Source organism: Pinus tabuliformis, chromosome 9 (genome assembly GCF_031772625.1).
Source record: "Pinus tabuliformis cultivar Carrire ecotype Pingquan chromosome 9, CPIR1, whole genome shotgun sequence".
NCBI classification, from domain to species: domain Eukaryota; kingdom Viridiplantae; phylum Streptophyta; class Pinopsida; order Pinales; family Pinaceae; genus Pinus; species Pinus tabuliformis.
The window spans coordinates 1,985,631,102-1,985,650,974 of record NC_142307.1 but is presented as its reverse complement, the minus strand read 5'-3'; the positions used below and the strand labels follow the sequence as shown (position 1 = coordinate 1,985,650,974).

Below are 19,873 nucleotides of genomic sequence, written 5' to 3'. Positions count from 1 at the left end.
TTTATAAATAAGTGAAAGTCACTTTTACTATGGTACTTTATGTGCTACCCACTAAATTGTAACTTAAATAAAAGATAAAGAAAGTTTAGAATTATAAGTGACTCACTTTTTTATAATGGGTGAAAACACTTTTACATAAAGTAACTTCAAAACATAAGTTACATGTGCTTTTTGAAAAAGTAACTCAACAATATGAAAGACTTGAACTCAAGACCTTTATTCTCATAAAGTAAATTTGGACCAAGTGAGCTAGTTTAAAAGGTTTGTAATTTTTGGAAAAGAAGAAGGGTTTTTTTTTTGTTTATTTTTTTTTAGTTACTGAAGCTTTGGGGTGCGTGCTTACTTGAAAAAACTTTTTTTTTCCTACAAAACAAAAACCAAAAAACCCAACATGGACATACAAAAAAAAAACAAACCTTACAGCTTGAAGTTAGCTTTACCCGGAAACTAAATATTTTCCTCAATTTTTCTGATTTTCCGAGATCACACTAAGGCCTGGCGGAAAAGATCATATGCATGAGAAAAATCCTTCATTTCTGTTTCTGATTTTCCTAGATCACACAAAGTCACAGGGCAAAGAACATACACAGAAATGAAAGGTATAGATCTGGTAATAAAAAACAAAGAGCTAAATAAATCGAAATAAACAGAGAGATGAATAGCTAGAACTGCAAATAAAAACTCTATACCTCCATATCTTAAAAATGACGTAGCTAGGGTTACCAGAAACCTTATTTCGTGGAACAAAAGGGGTTCCTCACTGGAACAGATGCTCCTAACACAATATAGCAGTCCTCTTGGCCCGAAAGCAGTCAGAAACAGTAGATCTAGGAAACGACAGTCGAATGCAGTTGTACTGGCTTCAGATTTGGATCACCAATGGATGCGGCCCTCAAATAGTTCTAATACCATGTAGTAATTTATAGGGTAAGTTCCTTAGACAAAACACCAAAAGACACCGCTCACAAACAGATCACAGATCAATACACCAGTATGCTTGACATCGTTAAAACCATCAAAGAGGGAAACAGTCCACAGCCTGAGCCAACGCGGCCACTTCAGGCAATTTATTGTTAAAAGAATGAAAATTTACATAAGCTTATCTCATGAACGGTTACCCTACAAATGACCCTCCATGCTCTTTAAATAGAGATCATGGACCAATCGGGTGTTAAGCCATGGATCAAGTGTCGGTAATACTGAGGAGAGAATGAACCGTCGGATCACTTCATGTCTAGAACATATCATGACCGTCGAATTGTAAGTTACAAAAGTACATAGTAAAGAAACACACTTTACCTAACTCTGCATTAGACCAAGTTATACTTAACTATTTCCTATGTGCCGGAATATCCTAACATTTGCCCTGTGCGTGCTATCTTTTTCTAATTAGTCATATGGACTAGATCTAGGAGTGCATCAAGTCAAAGCCAATTTAACCACTGAGAGATATTCATGGAGCATACAAATAATTTAGTTGAGATTCCTTGTAAAATCATTTGTAATTAAGGGAAACTATTAGAGATTCACCCCTACCATGGAAACCATTGTATGAATTATTAAAATATATTTTTATTTTAAGATCACATGAGAATCAAAAGATTATCATGATGATCTTCTTATTGTACTTGAAAATTATAAAGAAGAGAAATGTTTTCCCACGGGGGCAATGAAGATTTTAGAAAGATAGGATTGGAAAGAAGGGGGAAGCACCAAAGCATTGTAATCTTGATTTCCTGCTAATGCAAATCTCAACCTTGTGGCATTATATCTTTCTTTGAGTAGTCTGTGTGTTGTTTAGTGCACCAACCCCTGCTGAGGAGGAAGGGCCCTCCTTCTTAGCAGGGATCACTGGTTAATTAGAGTATAGTAATTATTTTCATTAATTATTCTCAATTATGTGATTGTTGTTACTGTCAATTTTATTTATGAGTTATTTATTATAGAGAGATTTTGAATGGTGTGACAACATAAGTCCTGGACCGGTCCCTCATACTAGTGTAGCAACAAGTTATTTAATTTTATGTTACATATTGGATTGCACTTTCTTTGAATGTGTGTGTTCAACATCTGATTTAGTGATTGATGTGTTGCCGGAGTGTCATTTCTGAGTGAGAGTGTTCGAGTAACAACGTGGCTTGTTGTGCAATTGTAAGACTCTTTTCTAGGAATTGGGATATTTCCCTTGCATAGAATTTGCGTGATAGCCTTAATTCAAGCCTACCCAGATTGATAATTAATGTAAGAGTGAACTCATTGCTCCAATTTAATGGAACAATTGTTTTTCCCAACACAATCAACAAAAGGAGAAGTAGGGATATAGGTAAACTTAAAGAAAGGTACACATGTTGATATAAATTATAACATTATGACAAATAAAGTAGGCAAAACAAAACCAACAAGGTTGTTTCTTTCAACAAACAATATTCATCAAGGTATCGACCTTTCTTTTATGGATGTTGTTTTTCATGTAATAATATTGGTCATAAAGCAGTTGACTGCAGAGCCTATGCAAGGAGGAAATTTGGAAGTGATTTTCAGAAGAATAACTATTTGGACAAGACTAGAGGTATGTATGAAAACAATTTTAGAAGAGGAAATTATTTTTCTCCTCTGTAGAATTATATTTAATATTATATATGCAACAATTGTGGGCATAAGGCATGAATTATAGGAGCATTCTAAACAAGTATTGAAACCAAGGCAAGGAATATTGTCCTTCTAGTAATATAATAGAATGGAAGAAATAAGAAAAGTAGAAACAATGTGGGCTGATGTTATATTCTCAAAAACAAGAAAAAAAATGGTATGTTGACAATGGATGTTTAATACATATGACAAGCGACCAGAGTAAATTCATCAAAATCAAGGAAAATGATGGAGGAAAAGTAATTCTTGGAAATAATGCATTGAAAATAATTGCTAGAAAAGGGATGATAAAGGCTCAAAATGTTTTATATGTGGAAGGATTGAAATGCAATCTCTTGAGTTTCAGTCAAATGTATGACCTCACATTCAATTCCAAGAGATGTGAAATAAAAAATGTTGATACAGGAAAAATGGTGGCTAAGGCTAACATAACCGTGGGAAATGTATACATTATTTATGGACCAGTAATTGAAATTTTTTATATGGGAAAACTAGAAGAAAGATGGATATGGCATATAAGATTGGGTCATATCAATGTTGACAATTTGGTACGAGTTACAAGAGTTGAGGGCATTAAGGACATTCCTAAAATAACAAAGCCTCAAAATGCTATCTGTAAAGTGTGCCAGCTTGGAAAAAAAACTAGAGTAGTCTTCAGAATAAAAGAATATTCATCATCCCGTCCTTTGGAAACCATTCATATTGATCTCTGCGGACCAACCAAAACCAAGGCTCTGAAAGGAGAAAGGTACTTTATGTTGTTTGTTGATGATTATACAAGAATGACTTGGGTTACTTTTCTTAAAGAAAAATCAGAATGTTTTGAAAAAGTCAAATCCTTTAAAGCACTGGTGGAAAATGAAATGGATTTAAAGATCAAATTCCTGAGAACAGATAGAGGAGGAGAATTCATTTCAAATGAATTCAATGATTTTGTGAACATTATGGAATCATAAAACCATTCACGATAGGAAGAACATAACAACAAAATGGTGTGGCTGAAAGGAAAATTGAGTTATATAAGGAATGGCTAGATCCATGGTTTTTGAAGCTTAGTGACAAAATTGTTTTTGGGGAGAAGCGATATACACTACAGTCTACATCTTGAACATAGTTAAAATCAGAAAAATGATACTAAAACGCCATACGAACTATGGAAGGATAGAAAAGCCATAGTCAAACATTTCAAAGTGTTTGGAAGAAAATGATACATTAATATAAATAAAGAAAAGTTATGGAAATTTGAATACAAAGGTGATGAAGGAGTCTTTTTTGGATATGCCTATAGAAGAAAAGGTTATAGATATTACCACAAAAATACTAATGAAATGATTGAATGCATTGATGTAACAATAGATGAAACACTTGCCCAAGTCTAGTCATAAGCAATCACCTATCAATAATCACAACCAGATGAGGATCAAAATGAAGAATATGTTGAAGAAAATATCAATGAAGAAGATGAATGACTGAATTCAAAAACATTTCAAAAGAATCATCTGGACAACCAATTTTTTGGAGAATGGGACTTAGGTGTTTAGAAAAGAATACAACTTTCTAACACATCAAAATATGAATATTTAGCTCTACTATCCTTTATGGAGCCTAAAAATTTTGGTTAGGCCTGTCAAGATGAAAATTGGGTTAAAGAAATGAATGAGGAACTAGATCAAATTGAGAAAAATGAGACATAGGATTATGTGTTAATAACAAAAGACATAATTGTAATTGGAACCAAGTGGGTCTTTAGAAACAAAGTTAATGAGGATGGACAGGTGATCGTAAACAAGGAAAGACTTGTATGTAAATGATATGCACAAGTTGAAGGGGCGGATTTCGATGAGACCTTTGTTGTAGTGGCCAGGTTTGAAGCAATTAGGATGTTCTTGGATTTTACATGTTTTAAGGGATTCACAATTTATCAAATGTATGTAAAGTCAACCTTTTTGAATAGGGAACTCTGAGAAGAAGTCTATGTCGAGAATCCACAAGCATTTGAACTAATAGAGGACGAGGACAATTTGTCTAGACCAAAAAAGGCCTTATATGGCATGAAACATGCACATAGGGCCTAGTATTTGAAACTAGATAAGTATCTTAAGCAACAAGGTTTCAAAATAAGTGAAAAAAACAATAACCTTTACATTAACATTGAAAATATAACATGTTGATCACTATTTTTCTACAGCGTAGCAGCAACAAGACTATGTACTAGAAATGCAGGTGGAGCATTTGAGGGAACTCAATGTAAGTTATGTTTTTGGAACTCATCAAGGGAGAATGGGGAAGTTGTGGTGTTGAGAAGGTGGAGCAGCAATGGAATTTGGACTCCTGCACAACAAGTGGAGACACTGGGTACTTTAGGACTTCTCTTGGTGTTTAACACGTGGAGACCCTAAGTGTGTATTCTCGATTCCCATGAAAGCTATCAGGTGGAGGCATGGTGTACTCTGGATTCTTGTCAGATTGTAGGTGGAGGTACTATGGGTTCTGGATTCTTGTAGTGTGAACTGAATAGAGACATAATGGGATTTGGATCCTTGTAGTGATTATTGGGTGGAGAATTGCATGCTCTGAAGTGATTATTTGGGTGGAGACACTTTTCTCTTTGGATTCCTGCTAGATTGTAGGTGGAGGCACTATGTGCTTTGGATTCCCATGTGTTGTAAACTTCAGTGGTGTGAATTTCCCTTCAACACTTCACTCCTGAGGCTCTGAATCTAGCTTGGGGGTGGTTATCTGCAAGAAAGAATAACAATGTAGTTGGCCTATGGTTGGGAGGAGAGTTGAGGTCACTCTCTCAGTTTCCAATCATTTAGCTGATAAGATAAGTTTCTTACTTGTATCTCTATGTATTCTTGTGCAATATGAATGATGAATGCTTTTCTTACATAGTAATGGGTGTATCAACACTGTTAATGATAAATGTGTATTCATGTGTTATGATGAGATGTATGTATAAATACTCTTATGGTATGAGGGACTTGAAGATCTATGTAACTATTGATATACTCTTAGAAACTTGCATGATTTTTGATGGCTGCTTGGGAATCCATTTAAACTACAATGGTGTGTGAAATCTCATGGGTTTATGCCATGAACTTCACAGAGTCTCTGTATAAAAGAGTTTTGCTAAAAAAAGGATTATATGTGGCTTATTATGGATTATTATAGGTCCCTATTATGAATGGTTTATTGTTGTTTTCTTTACTCATGGATGAGTAAATAAAACAATGCCATATATGCATATGTATCAAAAGAATCTAGTATTGTTGTGGTTGAGATTACAAAGTGTTGGTGCCCATGGATTGGCTTGTGTTAATGCTTGAGTGGAAGGTTGATTCACATCTCTGTGAATGGATTTATTAGCACTTGAATTCATCGTATTAATGTAAAAATGTATTCCCATGGTTGTAAATGTTTCATGCAGAACTAGGCTCTCAAGCGAACCTTGGGTTAAAACCATGGAACGCTTGAAGAAAACCAATAACATTGTTTTAAGTTGTAAGGAAATTTTTTGTCTTGTATCTAGGTCATATTCGAGTGGTTTAGAAATATCCATAAGCCTGAAGGTTTTAAATAAATGGCAAGTAGTATGTCACAGTAGGTCCGAACAAGGATTGGACTAGATACAACTGGCATGATAAGCCCAGATATGGGTTATCTAGTGCAGGGCATGCTATTAGGATATGTAATGTTATTCGGGGCTAGATTTCATTGAGAGCCACATGTATCCAGAGTGGCACCGTCTTGTAGCAAGTGGCGCAAAGACGGATATGGGTGTTGGTAGCGGATGTGTCCAGAGGTCCACGACATTCCATGGTGTGCATAAGATTGCAAGTTTGGGAGACCAGATGTGAGTCAGGCCTAGACATGCACATGAATGAAGGCTACTCTAGAGGTATGGGAGTTCAGAGAGTTTTTAAAGTGAAAATTTATGGAAGTGCTATATTTCTGATAGGCTGGATATAACGTCGAATCATGACTTTACATGTTAAGGGTTGGTCTTGTGGGTTCATGAAGCTAGATGATGTGGCGAGTGCCATGTGGACCTAGCCACAACCACGTTGGATTTCAATGGTGACTTGGAATCACTTGGATGAGGTGGGGTCACCACATGGGTGCCACATAGATGCCACATAGCATGTCCTTGTCTATATGGCATGGATTAAAGGTCTAAATTTAAAGGGAATATCTTTTGATCTAGGCATCAAATCACGAGAAAATTTATATTATCGGAGAGCTCTCGACGAGATGAATGTGATGGCATTGTCCAAAGTTAATTCCACTAACTTTGGGAAAGAAGGAAGTTTGTAACTCCATTTCCACGATAATGCTATGTAGACTGGGTTAATTGAAAGTGACACCTCCCATCCATCATGGATAGTCTGAGGGGGTGGGACAGAGTGTTACACCTATATCTAATGTTGTAATCTTATCATAAGAACAAATTCCACAAGAGATAGAGATACAATGATAGATATTTATGATTCTGATAAAAATGAATGGACTCAATTTCACAATAATGAGTTTGAATCAATTTGACCCATACGTGAGGCGATATATTCAAATAAAATTGTTATCAGTTGAATGATCACAAATATGGTGGGGAGAGCATGGATGTAGTTTCCTTGGATGTCAATGAAATTCAATGGAAGACAATCAATGCCTTGGAGTACATATATGTTGCAATGAATTATGATGTATGTCTTATTGACTTTGAAGGGTGTGAAATTGTGATTGAATTTACATAGATTGGATTTAGCTAGAAAACAATGAATAAAACTTGCAAGGAAAGAAGAAAGGAAATTGATAGAGAAAAAATTAATGAATTCTATTCATCCACTAAAAAGGAAGTTACAAGTGAATATAATTCAATACAATATATTCTACATGGTTGAACTAATATAGTAGTGAGTCTAGTAGTGAATCTAGAGAGATGTGAACATGCACTAAAGAAAACTGACACCAAGTCCTAGTTAACTGGCCATGCAATTATTAGTTAACTATCTCATGCAAGTGGAGATTAGTAGAACTCATGCATGCACTTATGGAGTGTCCTCTTGGTGATAATAACGAATTTTCCATGCATGACTCTACTCACTGGTCTAATTGAAGTACAATTAAGAGTACATTATCTCTGATAAAGAGTACATTGTTGTATGAAAACTTGATATATAGGAAACATGAGAGAAATGGTATTTTAGAGAAAACGTTTAGCTAAGAAAATGGAATGAGTAACTTCCAGCCAAGATTTTTCCATTAATATGAGTGGTTGCATTTCAATGATTTAGTCATCAATGTTTTGCATATCAATTGAGAGGATTGTTTTTGTCATTTCATTAGAGAGCTAGTAAATAATGGAGAAATCCACTTGGAATCTTGTAAATTGAAAGAATAATCAATTACATATTCACAAAGCCATTGAAAAAAGATGTACTTGAGTTTCATAGAGAAAATTTAGGTGTTGTAAACCTAGGGGAGACATAGACCAAATACAAAAGTGGTACTAGGTAGTAATTATTGGGGAGTGTTAGAGATAATTACTCCAGTGTGCTTGTAGTTTCTGGTAGTTTGCATGTAAATGTATAGAGTCTAAATTTAGAAAGAGTTAATCATGCATCTGCGAACTAAAACTAGCATAATCATTATTAGCATTCTAAGATCCTTAGAGAGGATCTCTCCATGAGATTACATGCCTATTTATTCTTCTAGTCTCAAGCAATTCAATTTCGTGAGAAACATTATTGTGTGCTATTGTGATTTATTTAGTGTGCTCAAATGTTATATGAGTTTGATTTCCTCCTCTATCCATCATGTTAAAGTTTGGAGTGAGAATTCTAGAAAAGGCCATTTAAATTTGTTCAAATACTCTTCCAATTCTAATGCCATGTCCTTACTAGAGTGGTGCTTGGCCTAAAACTATGTCAATCATGAAAATGCCCAATGCACGACCAATGGTTAGTTCGACAATGGTTATATGGAAGCTACTAAATTCCTTCAAAAAATTTGCTTAATGCCTTTGGACTATAGCAAATATTGTTGCAACAAGAGGAAAAACTATTAAGAAAGGAACTTCTTCCTCTACTACGAAGCCGAAGAAAACCATTAGAAAATTAAAGTTTAAATGTGTAAAGTCCAGATCATGCCAGATATGCCATCTAGTTGTAGCTCTCAGTCTTTAGTTCATCCCTTTAAAATATGGAGTCCTACACTCTGGATCCTTGGACTTTTGGGTCCACAATTTTGGCTAAATGGAAAGTAATGAGAAAATTTAATGTTAGACCCGTCCTTCTCTATGTGCTACATGCTCTCGGCATGGTCTTGTTTGTACGCAAGCTAGTGTACAATACATACAAGAAGAAAGCAAGCATGACATCACTTCAAAACAACACAACAAATGAAATGACGCTAGACGCGTTGTTGTTTGCTAAGAGTGAAGAAGAATGTGCAACTGGGATTTGATGATATCATTGTGGACGTTAAGAATTCCATGGGTAATGTTCAACGACATGTTTTAATTCAACTTGCTTCTATAGGTGATGATTTGATAGATAAATCACGTCCAAAAGTTTATTTATTATCCATTTGAAATGCGAAACAAAACTTGAAACTTCCAAGGGTGTGGATCTTTGTTGTATATTTGCGACTTCATTATCATATGGCGACTCGATAAAATAAAGGAGGCATATATCAAAGTAAATAATACCGAAGGTTAACTCTTAGGAAATGTGATAACCGTCAAAGTGGTGGCTTTAGGAGGATGGAAATAACAAAAAAACATTATTGTAAGTTAATTTTAACACAATATTTCCTAATTAGAAAATAGTTTCTCAAAAGACGGGTTGGGAATTAACATTCAAGCAAAGATAAAAGGAAAATGTTTGGGTTTTATGTCCATTTTCAGAGGTTGGAATTTTATGCAGCGGACATAAAGTTATTATTTTTGCAACAGATCAACAAACTAATTATTGGATTCATTGCTCATTTTGCAGTTTTCTCTCATTTTCTTGTAAATCACTTTTTTTTGTTTGGAGTATCTATGAACTCTGGTCTTGTTTTGCTTTAGCTATTAAAAAAAATATATTTATTTTTTCCGTTTATATCATAATTTTTTATTTATTTTAAATTTATTTTTATAAGTTTTTCACTCATATCATAATTTATTATTTATTTTATGTTTATAATAACTAGTTTAAATTTATTTTAACTATGGATCTATCAAAGGTATATATATCAAATTTTTCAAGGTACAAATTTTTTTGAGTGCAAAACTTAAGAAAAATGTTTGCACATTAATAGATTTGATCTTTCTATGAGCTTGATAGATCCAAAGTTAATAGGTCTAGTTTGATTGTGCTTAGAGGTTCTCTATGGCCTGCGATAAGAGTGATGTGTAGGTGTAATGTAAGAAAATTTGTAAATATTTTCACATGTTGGGCTTAATATGTTAATTTATATTAACATGTCTAATTTATAATACATAAATGATTGGTAAACATTTGCATGTCCTTTAAAAGTAATATAGAGCCTAGTATATATATATATATATATATATATAACTAGCAACAATAAGTTAAAATCAATTTTACCTTATAAAATAGAATAATGATACCAAAACCATATTTAAATTTAATTAATAAGCACATCAAAACTTTAATACTTACACCCCGGATGCGGGTGATGACTTGTCAAGGGGGGGCGTGCCACATGCCCAGCATGTGCCGCCCCGTGGTAACCTTAATACGCCTGGTTAATCCGCCGTCAAGGTATAATGGCCCAGCAGCGAAGCGATGGGTATTCAATGCAAGGCAGAGGTTCTCGATGGTGGCGCAGAATGCAGTTAATGCTCGACTGCAGAGAAGGAATGGAATACGATATCAACGAAGGATGTGGGTGCATTGGCATGTTGAGGTTCGAAGGGTGCGAGAGCAGAGAAACTGCGAGTCGGTGGATGTTGAGGCCTCTTGCTGCTGCAATTCAAGCCGTGGCTGTAGGGAGAGGGGGCAATTCGAGGGATTTCTGGTTCAATTGGAGGCGAGAAGGGTTAAATCTAGTGCAGGAGGAGGGTGCTCAGAAATCGTCTCACCAGTGTGGGGATTGGGGCGAAATCTGCACAGTGCCTATTCCCACCTATTCTCTCAGGCATACGCGGGTGGCAGCGAAGAAGACATGGTCAAATTACGGGAGCGACAGCCTAGCAGACGAGGACCAGGGAGAGGATCCTCTTCTAGAACCCCTGCAGCAGATGAACACCACCATTGTTGTTGCTGCTACTGTCATAGGCGGGCAAGAGCCACACAACTCCCAGTCGGGCAATTCTTGGAGGTTGGTAGCTCTAGCGAGGGAGGGCCATTGCTTCCGGCATTCGGCTCCGTGGTGTTCACTCTGGGTAGCTCAATGGACAATGCAGGAGTCAATGCCCACATTTCAGTTCTTTTTACCAAAATCCCTGAAGAATTTGAAGCCGGAAATCCTCTGGGTACGTCGGAGAAACCTCCGGAAGGCTCTGGTGCGAACGCGAAGCCTCCAGGAAATTCTGGAAAGGACAGCCCTGAGGTGTTGCCACCGAACGAGGCAGGCAACTCGGGGAAGGAGACTGTGCAAGGCACCTCACACCCAATGGGGCCGGCACCTCAGGGCATTGATGAGGACAAGTGGAAGGCGATGTGGGAAGGAGTCCCTGAAGGACGGGGGTGGTGCTACATGGTGGAAGACAAAAGCCTTTGCGAGGACCAGGACACTGAACCTCGGCTCAGCACATGACCTCCTCTCTCAGCCCGAAACCAGGATTAAAGCTTCTGCGGGTATGTCGGTTCCGGATTTCACTATGTTTGTTGGCTGGCAATGTATGCGTCTGTCTGTCTGGTTTATGTATGTCGGGTCTATTGTCAATTTTCTATACTGTTGGGTTCAGTCAGTTTATGTCGAAAGCCCCTGCGTGGGCAGTCACGGGTCTGTTAGCACAATGAGGCCCCTTAGCACGCTGATTCTCACGTCTTTTGGGCCTCCAGCAGCAATTAGATTTTGGAGGGACTCTGTTAGTCTGGAAGGTGTTTTTGGAAGTTCTGTATGTGCTGCCCCTTCGAGGGAGCTTTTTGTTTCAAAGTTAAGCTATCCAAGGTGCAACTGCTGGCCCTGGAAAGCCTGTCTCACTGTTTGTAAAGTTTACTTGTAAATATAATATAATAGTCTAGATAGTCTTTTAACGATAAAAAAAACTTTAATACTTACAATAAACTAACAATATAACAATATGTTTGTCATAAATATTATTAACTTGTAAACAAGTTTTGTTACAATAACATGGCTCATCAATACAATATGCCCATAAACCATCTCTCATTTCACAATCAAAATATTTTATAAATATTTTATTTTATAACATTTTTTTGATTAAATCTAAAAAAAATATAATTACTTTGAGATATATAAATAATAGTTATAAATTAATATCTATTTTACCATATAAATTAAAATAATAATTTTCTAACCATATTAATGAAGCACATAAAAATTTAAAATATAACCAGATTTTTAACTATGTATATTCACCAAATATTCTGTTATTTTAGAGATATATATATATATATATATATATATATATATATATATAAACTGGTTAAATTAACCACTCTCTGAGTTGGGCCTTTGCAACTTGACTCCAAACTACATCCTCCTTAACACGTGATGCAAACTGATATGCCCTTTCAAAGCTTCGGATGTGATCTAAAAGAACATTTACTGCCTGCACATTTAGGTTGAATTTCTTGAAAACGTGGAAGGCTTCCTCATACAACTTTTTTCCAACAGCAATCTCTCCAATTGCAAGGCCATCAAAGTTGTCCAGTCTGTTGATATAATCCATTAGGCGTGACCTGTCAGCCTCTATGGCTGTATGAATGAGAAGGAATTGCAGATTTGCGTTGCCACTAAATGTAGAATTTTGTAGCACAATCTTCTCTAGAAGCTCAATCAACTCATGCGGGCGATCAGCATTGATGAATGCTTTCACTGTTGCAGAAACCTGATCTGAGTTCTTACTTTCTGGCAAAGTAGTGGATACAACCTGATCAATGAGTTTCCTTCGGAGTGGATTTTCAAGAGCAAGAACTTTTTTCCAGAGCTGAGGATCCGCCCGTTCAACAACATAGCTGAACCAAAATGTGTCAATTTAGACATTCAGGAGAATCCTTTAAAAAAAAGGCAAAGCTCCCAAACATATAACAGAAAGCTAAAGGGTACCTGGCTTGGAGTTCGAACAGAGAATTTTTATTGCTAACATCAATAAGTTCATCATCACATTGGCCCCGCCTATATAAAACAACTGCCAGAGTTGGATTCCTTTTCTCACAGTGTTTACCCACCACATACGAATCATAATAGGGGTTTGTTGTAAGGAAGTGTTCTGGATTGTCATGTGTATCAATACTGATTTTACCCAGGGCACTGTGAACATGTACATCTTGACTTCCTTCGCTTACAAGATGTTCTAAGATTTTTTTCAGCAGTCGAAGCCGATTCCTACAAAACACGTAGATAAAGCAAGAGTTACAATTTTAAAATTACAATCTATAAATACATTTACTGAGGTTTAAAGAGGTACCTTTTCTCGCATTCTTCAATAAGCTGTTCAACAGGGAGGGAATCACCAACTGACATAATCAGATTTTCAATGAAATCCTCTGGAACATCATCATCAAGTAGTTCGCCAACAAGTAAAGGAACATTGCTCGGATTGCCCTTATCAACAAAGAATACAATGACAATAAGCAAGTATCTCAAAACATGTCTGCAAACCCTTCTAATTAAAGCTTTTATTTTATTGAACAATAGAATAATGAAATCTCTTACAGTAGTCCTCTCAAAGTGACAGACAGCTTTGATATCAGCCCTATTTTCATAAACAAGAATGGCTTTTCTGGCATCCCTCCATGACTAAGAAGGATATAGTAATGTTATTCATTTTCATTGAACTTGGCATAAAAGGGACATATTTTCTGGACATAGTGTTCGATGGACTGCAGTAAGTTGTTTAAATATAAATAGTGAGCAACATCTGGTACAAAACCAAATCGTTTGCAAACATTTATCAGGGGATGGGCATCTGGAAGTCTCGCTTCCGTCAGAAATTCGTTGTCTTGTCTGCATCATAGAAGTTGACTCTCTAGTTACAGGTTCAATCCCCACCTACTTCAAAGTTTCAGGTTCCATCACTTTCAGGAGTATAGGATTTGCTTGGAGAGTTTAGCAGGAATGATTAGGTGGGTAATCGAGCTTGTCAACCGGTTTGGAGTTGGAGGGAGCATGGGGTTTGTATTGCGGAGATCCAACATAGACTAAGCCAGAAAGGAATCTTCTTCTGTTGTGACCTTTGGAATCTCAGTCCTTGCACTTAGGAGTCGGGGACTCTTGATCAGGAGAATGAGCTTCTGACAGCTGATTGTCTTTCAATCATGGAGTTCCATCCCCTCATTCTAGAGTTTAAGTTATTTAAGATGAACCTAGGTCTGTTGGGGTCCTTTTGGAGAGATCAGGGTTGGATCTTTGGGGAAATTGCTGCTACAATATGATTCATGTTGTTTGTTTATATTTCATCATCAACAATGTCGTATTTTCCCAAGTCTTAATGTTCGTAGGGTATCTAAGGATTTGAAGGATTGCTGCGTGACATGATTGCATAGTGTTTGGACTTTGCGGATTTCTTATTAGCTAAGAGTGTTTTCTCGGCTTGTAATTTACGAAGGAATTCTATCGAAGGATAGATTTGCTAACATTGGTCTCTCAGATCACCTTTTCTCCTTATTGTCGAGATGCAGATCACCTTTTCTTCTTTTTGTCGAGATGCAGAGTTAGTTAGACATATATTTTTGGTACGGTCAGTTTGTTAGGTGATATTGGAGTTGATTATCAATCAATGCTTCTTTAGGGAGTTACTTAGACACAGTGTTGTGGGGGAGTGCTCTCCCCTCGATCCCGCTTCCAATCCACGCTCCGGGCGAGAGCGACTAGGGAGCGGGTCGGGAGCGCGCTCCCTAAAAAAAATTTCGCTCCGTGTCTTTTCGGGAGTATTTTAGGGAGCGTTTTGCCTTTTTTGCAATTTTTTTTTTTGGTAATAATGTTTGAAATGCAATTTGTTTTGAAAGAAACAAATAATTTTTGAGTGAGGGAGCTTAATGATCAAGTCTAGACCCTAATATTGATATGGTATTCATGGTAATGTTAAATTCTTGAAGTAAAAGTAAAGTGACATTCTCCTTAATCTTCATTTTCATCCTTTTACTTAAATTTTTAACATTACCATGAAATGACTTAGGATGTTTGAGAGTGGTTCCGGCCTCATTGGATTTCATATGGAGAAAGTAGAATTTTAGATTTCATTCAAAACACAGTAGACTTATCAGTTTTTCAGGATTTCAGGATTGGGTGATTGCAATGTTTCGATTGAATTTTGTCATGTATTAGGGTATGGAACTCGTACTTAATCAAGAGCACCAATCCCTCTATGTACCTTGATGTTAGTAATATTGGTTGTCGAACTCCTCTATCATGACCCTCCTAAAAATGTACGCATCACTCAAACAAAATCTTGATTTGACATGTTATGCTTTTTCTATTTTATGTTAATGCTTAGAGGGTGATATTAATGACAAAGATCGTGATTTTCCAACAAGACTAAAAAATTAGACATTTCTCATGGTGGAAAGAGGCCCAAGCATAAGAAATAGATAATAGATTTACTTCTCTTTTCTAGTTTCTAGTAGCTTTTATAACTATTGACTCTTTCATATTTATTATGATATTTTTTTAAACAATATATGACAATTTAAGTTTGAAGTTGGCAATTATAACTCATTAGTAATGAATTATGAATATGATGCTTCATGAAAGTTGAAAGTTGTTTCATTTCATTTTATGTTAGATATTATTTGTTGTAATGGTTACACTTAGCTTACAAGTACAACTTTGGTGATCAATGATGATAAATGTTATATATTGAATTTTGAAAGCTTGAAACTTTAAAATTGATGAATCATGAGACTCAGTATGTTGTATGTTACCATGTTACTAACTTGTGGACGTGGTTGATGAAGATTATAACTTCTAGATGATTGTTGTTATATGGTTCAATCTATGTTTTTTATATCTAATTCATTATTCTACATGTTTTTGTTGACATATATGTATCAAAATATAATATATATATATATATATATATATATATATATATATATATATATATATATATATATATATATATATATATATATATATAAAACACTCTGAGATTTGCTCCCAAACCGAGAGCTTCTGAAAATGTTGCTCCCGCTCCCTGCTTTCGCTCCCACTCCCAAGTAACACTGCTTAGACATATCTTTTTAGGGAGTTAGTTAGACATATCTTTTTGGTACTGTGAGTTTGTTAGGCGATGTTAGAGTTGGATTATCAATCAATGCTTCTTTAGGGCAAGGTTCACTAGTAAGCAACATTATTTGGGGATGATCGCATCATTGTTTCTAATGGTCTTTGACATTTCTCGAGGACAGTAGTGCTATTTGTTTTGTGGAAACTGAGATATATATTTGTTTTTGGAACTGAGGTTAGATTTTTGTTTGATAAAGTTTGTCATAAACGGTTGGCAAAAGGAGTTTTGTTGATCAAAGATGCTCAATCATTAGACATTTCTCGAGGACAGTAGTGCTATTTGTTTTGTGGAAACTGAGATATTTATTTGTTTTTGAACCTGAGGTTAGATTTGTGTTTGATAAAGTTTGTCATAAACAGTTGGCAAAAGGAGTTTTGTTGATAAAAAATGCTCAATCATTAGATTACATTAAATACTCTGCTTTTATTTCTGCATTAGTAGCTCTTCCTAAGAGGATATGAAGTTCCTTGTATATACTCTTCTACTTTTTAGTTTTGTTATTGTAAATATAAGACATATTTTTGTCAACCAAAGTTGCTTCTTCAAATCCCAAAGATTCATAATGTTATAAATCCTATCCCTTGGTTTAGTTTTGAGTAACTAGGAGAGGGAAGTGAGTAGATTTTATTTCTTATTGTAGGCATTCTCTTAGCCCAATACTGGCATAGTGATTATGGTACTTTGATTTAGTGAGTTTCATTTGGTGCAAATGCCTCATCATATTTCTTCATTATCAATCAAGCACTTGTTCAATTTTACTTAAATCCATAAACACCATTGTTTCTAGATCCATCCCAAAACCTTTATTGATTTATGTTTCTGAGCTTTCCCTAATTATTGATCTAACTTGTTTTTGAGTTTAATTGGTAGATCAAAAGAAGCATCAAGGGATACCCCATGTAGTTTTCACAAACCAACCCAACGAGAGAGAGACAAATGCTGAGATGAGGTAAACTTGGAGCTACTACCGTAGAGAATATTCTCCAATTCACCTTTCCCAACCTCCCATTTGCTACTTATTCTTGCATGGAGACATTTGGGAGGTAGTTATAGTAATGAATACTAACAAGATGAAGAGGGGTTCCAAACGAAGATTTTCAAACGCAATACTCACACTCTAGATGATCACTAACTTGACCTATTAAACCATGTTCTCTACATGAGTTTCCCTTAGGTTTAGTCCCAACGTAAGAGTGAATTTTTAGCATTGATGGAAGAGAAAAGTCAAAGGTAGAGGTAAATGGAAGCCTAAGAGAACAAGGCCTCAAAATGTAGATGGGAAAGAAAGTAATGAGCACTTATCAACCATTCATTAACTTCAAACCATTAAATGCATGTGAAATCAAATGACAATACACAAAGTTTATCGTGGAAACCTTGTAAGATAAAATCACAAAAAAATATCTTTATAAATGTCTAGAGGCGCCAACTTATTGTTAAAATTTTGTAGGAACCAACCTTCTAGAGACACCAATCTCCTTAGCTGAGAACCAACTCAGCAAGATATTGTGTAGGCACCAACTTACTGGAGACACTAATCTCCTTGGATAAGCACCAACTTAGCAAGACTTGTATAGGCACCAACCTAAGGTCTTCACACATAAAGTACTTCTAACTTCACCTATATGCTTCATAATTAATGCATTTTACAACATCATCATACCCTTAACTTTCATGCTCCAACACCTCTCCTTACTTCATACCCCAAGACATAGCTTCAAACCCTAGTTAGATTTAGCCTTCATGCCCTAGCAAACCTCATAGTATCATTCCCTAGAATATAATCCCAGACTAGTGCACTTCACAACATCACAACCCCAAAACAATGGTCTTTATAGAATCATAGAACTTAGTCCTTCATAGCGCACCCTTAACACTCAAAGTGAACTCTTTAGACTCCTCTTGCTCACCTTTAAACCTCAAGAATACTCTCAAGATCCCCTTTTGCACCTTAGATTTCTTTTGTGCACTTATTCTTTATCTTCTTGCTTGGATATCTAATACCCTAAGATTTGAAATTTAACCACAGAACCTAAATTTAACAATTAAAATCAATTATAATGCCCTAATTTTGCAATTTAACCAGATATTCTAAATTTAACAATTCTTTTGCAAGTACTTACCTGGAAATATCGTTTGAAGGCATTTTTGGTTTGTTGTTGCTCCTGCTCCTACTACCAAACCGGCCATTTTCCTCCAACCTATCTAAGATCAACCTATCCGGTTCCTAGACCCAGAAGACTTAGAAATAGAGGTCTTCTGGTATGTGTGCCCAAAACTTCAAGAACAATTGCTCAAGCCTATGTGTCTCTCTCTGTATTTTTCCCAATTTTTGCTTCTCCCACTGTTAGAAATAAAACCCTCCTTTCGTGCTCCTTCATATAAGGTTCTGTCCCCCTTCTAAATTTTTCCTCTCCTTAAATTGTTGAGGTTCCTTCACCGCCCAATCTCCCCACCACCTTCAATTAAATATCTTTGGGAATTTGCAGGCGGTCACCACCTTCTCTTAACATCGAGACTTAATGAAATACCTTATGAGTTATATTTAATTGTTTTTATTACATCACTTTGTATTGTATTATGTTTTCCCTTTTGTTTGTATTACATTACCTTTATCATATTATGGTTTTAGTTTGAATCACAATTTAATATATATACATAATTCCCTTTTGTATAATATATGTTATATTCCCATTCATTTTGTATAATACATATATGATAGTTTCTTTTTGTTAGAATTATATATATATATATATAATTTTTTTGTATTTTGTACAATACATTGCATTTACTTTTTATTTTATATAATAGAATTATATATTATGATGGTGGTACACACATTAAGTACCCCGCTCGATATATTCATTATATTCTGGTGAGTTAGGTATTTACTTCAATAATCAATTCATTAACCTAAACTGACATTTTTCAATATTAGCTAGTGTGTATACTAGTGTAGTACATTCGATGTGTTATCACTTGGAGGAAACCCTGACTGTGGGAAAATCTCTAAGGTAACCTCAAACTGCTTTGAGGTTGAAAAGCTGACCCTTTCAACCTAGAGAGGGATCTCTCCCTAAACTCAGCTACCCAAGGTAACAATGGTAGAGGGTTTGCAATAAGTCATATGGCCAAATTTATTTAAGAAAAATTGAGGTTGGTTGGACTGTAGGAAATTCTAACCATTGCACATGGACTCTATTTGACAACAAGTTTCTACTTACAGGTTATATGAAAGAAATACAAAGGCAATGTAGCAACAATTTTATTATATAGTTTATCGTTTAGCTGTGATAGAAGCAACTAGAGATAAATACCAAAAAACAGAGCAATTGATGAATTATGTTTAAGATATCTAAGTGGAAAACATATAGTAGTTTGGCATTAGTAAAACTGAGCTGAAAAATAGAGTTTAGCTTTACAATATTAATTTCCAAAATGTAGAATACATATGGGAAAAGATTATGAAACAAAAGAGATAAAAATTACTAGAAGATAGACCGGAAAACCATCACACAGGAATATCTGAATTTCTGAACAAATAACATCGATCACAGTAGCTTATATTAATGTCAAAATATATACAAAATATATCAAAATTCTGTCAAAAAATTCCAACCCTTATTCTCTACACAACCCCTGCCTTTATATGAAAAGACAAACTAACTAAAAACAAGTTTCTAGCAAAGCTTTAATTACAAAGTCTAAAAATCAGAGTGTACATCTCAAATACATGCATATAAAACTTTTCAATCCTATCTGCATCTAAATATCATGTTGTTGCTAGAGTCACGAATG

The 19,873-nt window shown here is 35.4% G+C and overlaps 1 protein-coding gene across 1 annotated transcript in view; it reads right to left on the bottom strand.

Moving 5' to 3' along the window:
- Positions 1 to 12,271: 12,271 nt before the first annotated feature.
- LOC149156971 (clathrin heavy chain 1-like) overlaps positions 12,272 to 19,873 on the bottom strand; it is a 219,809-nt gene continuing 212,207 nt past the window's right edge. Inside the window, exons 5-7 of the mRNA XM_089444927.1 lie at positions 13,256 to 13,392; positions 12,895 to 13,173; positions 12,272 to 12,803 (exon numbers count right to left, since the gene is read on the bottom strand). Coding sequence (XP_089301053.1) covers positions 12,272 to 12,803; positions 12,895 to 13,173; positions 13,256 to 13,392 — 948 coding nt within the window. The remainder of the gene's footprint in view (positions 12,804 to 12,894; positions 13,174 to 13,255; positions 13,393 to 19,873) is intronic.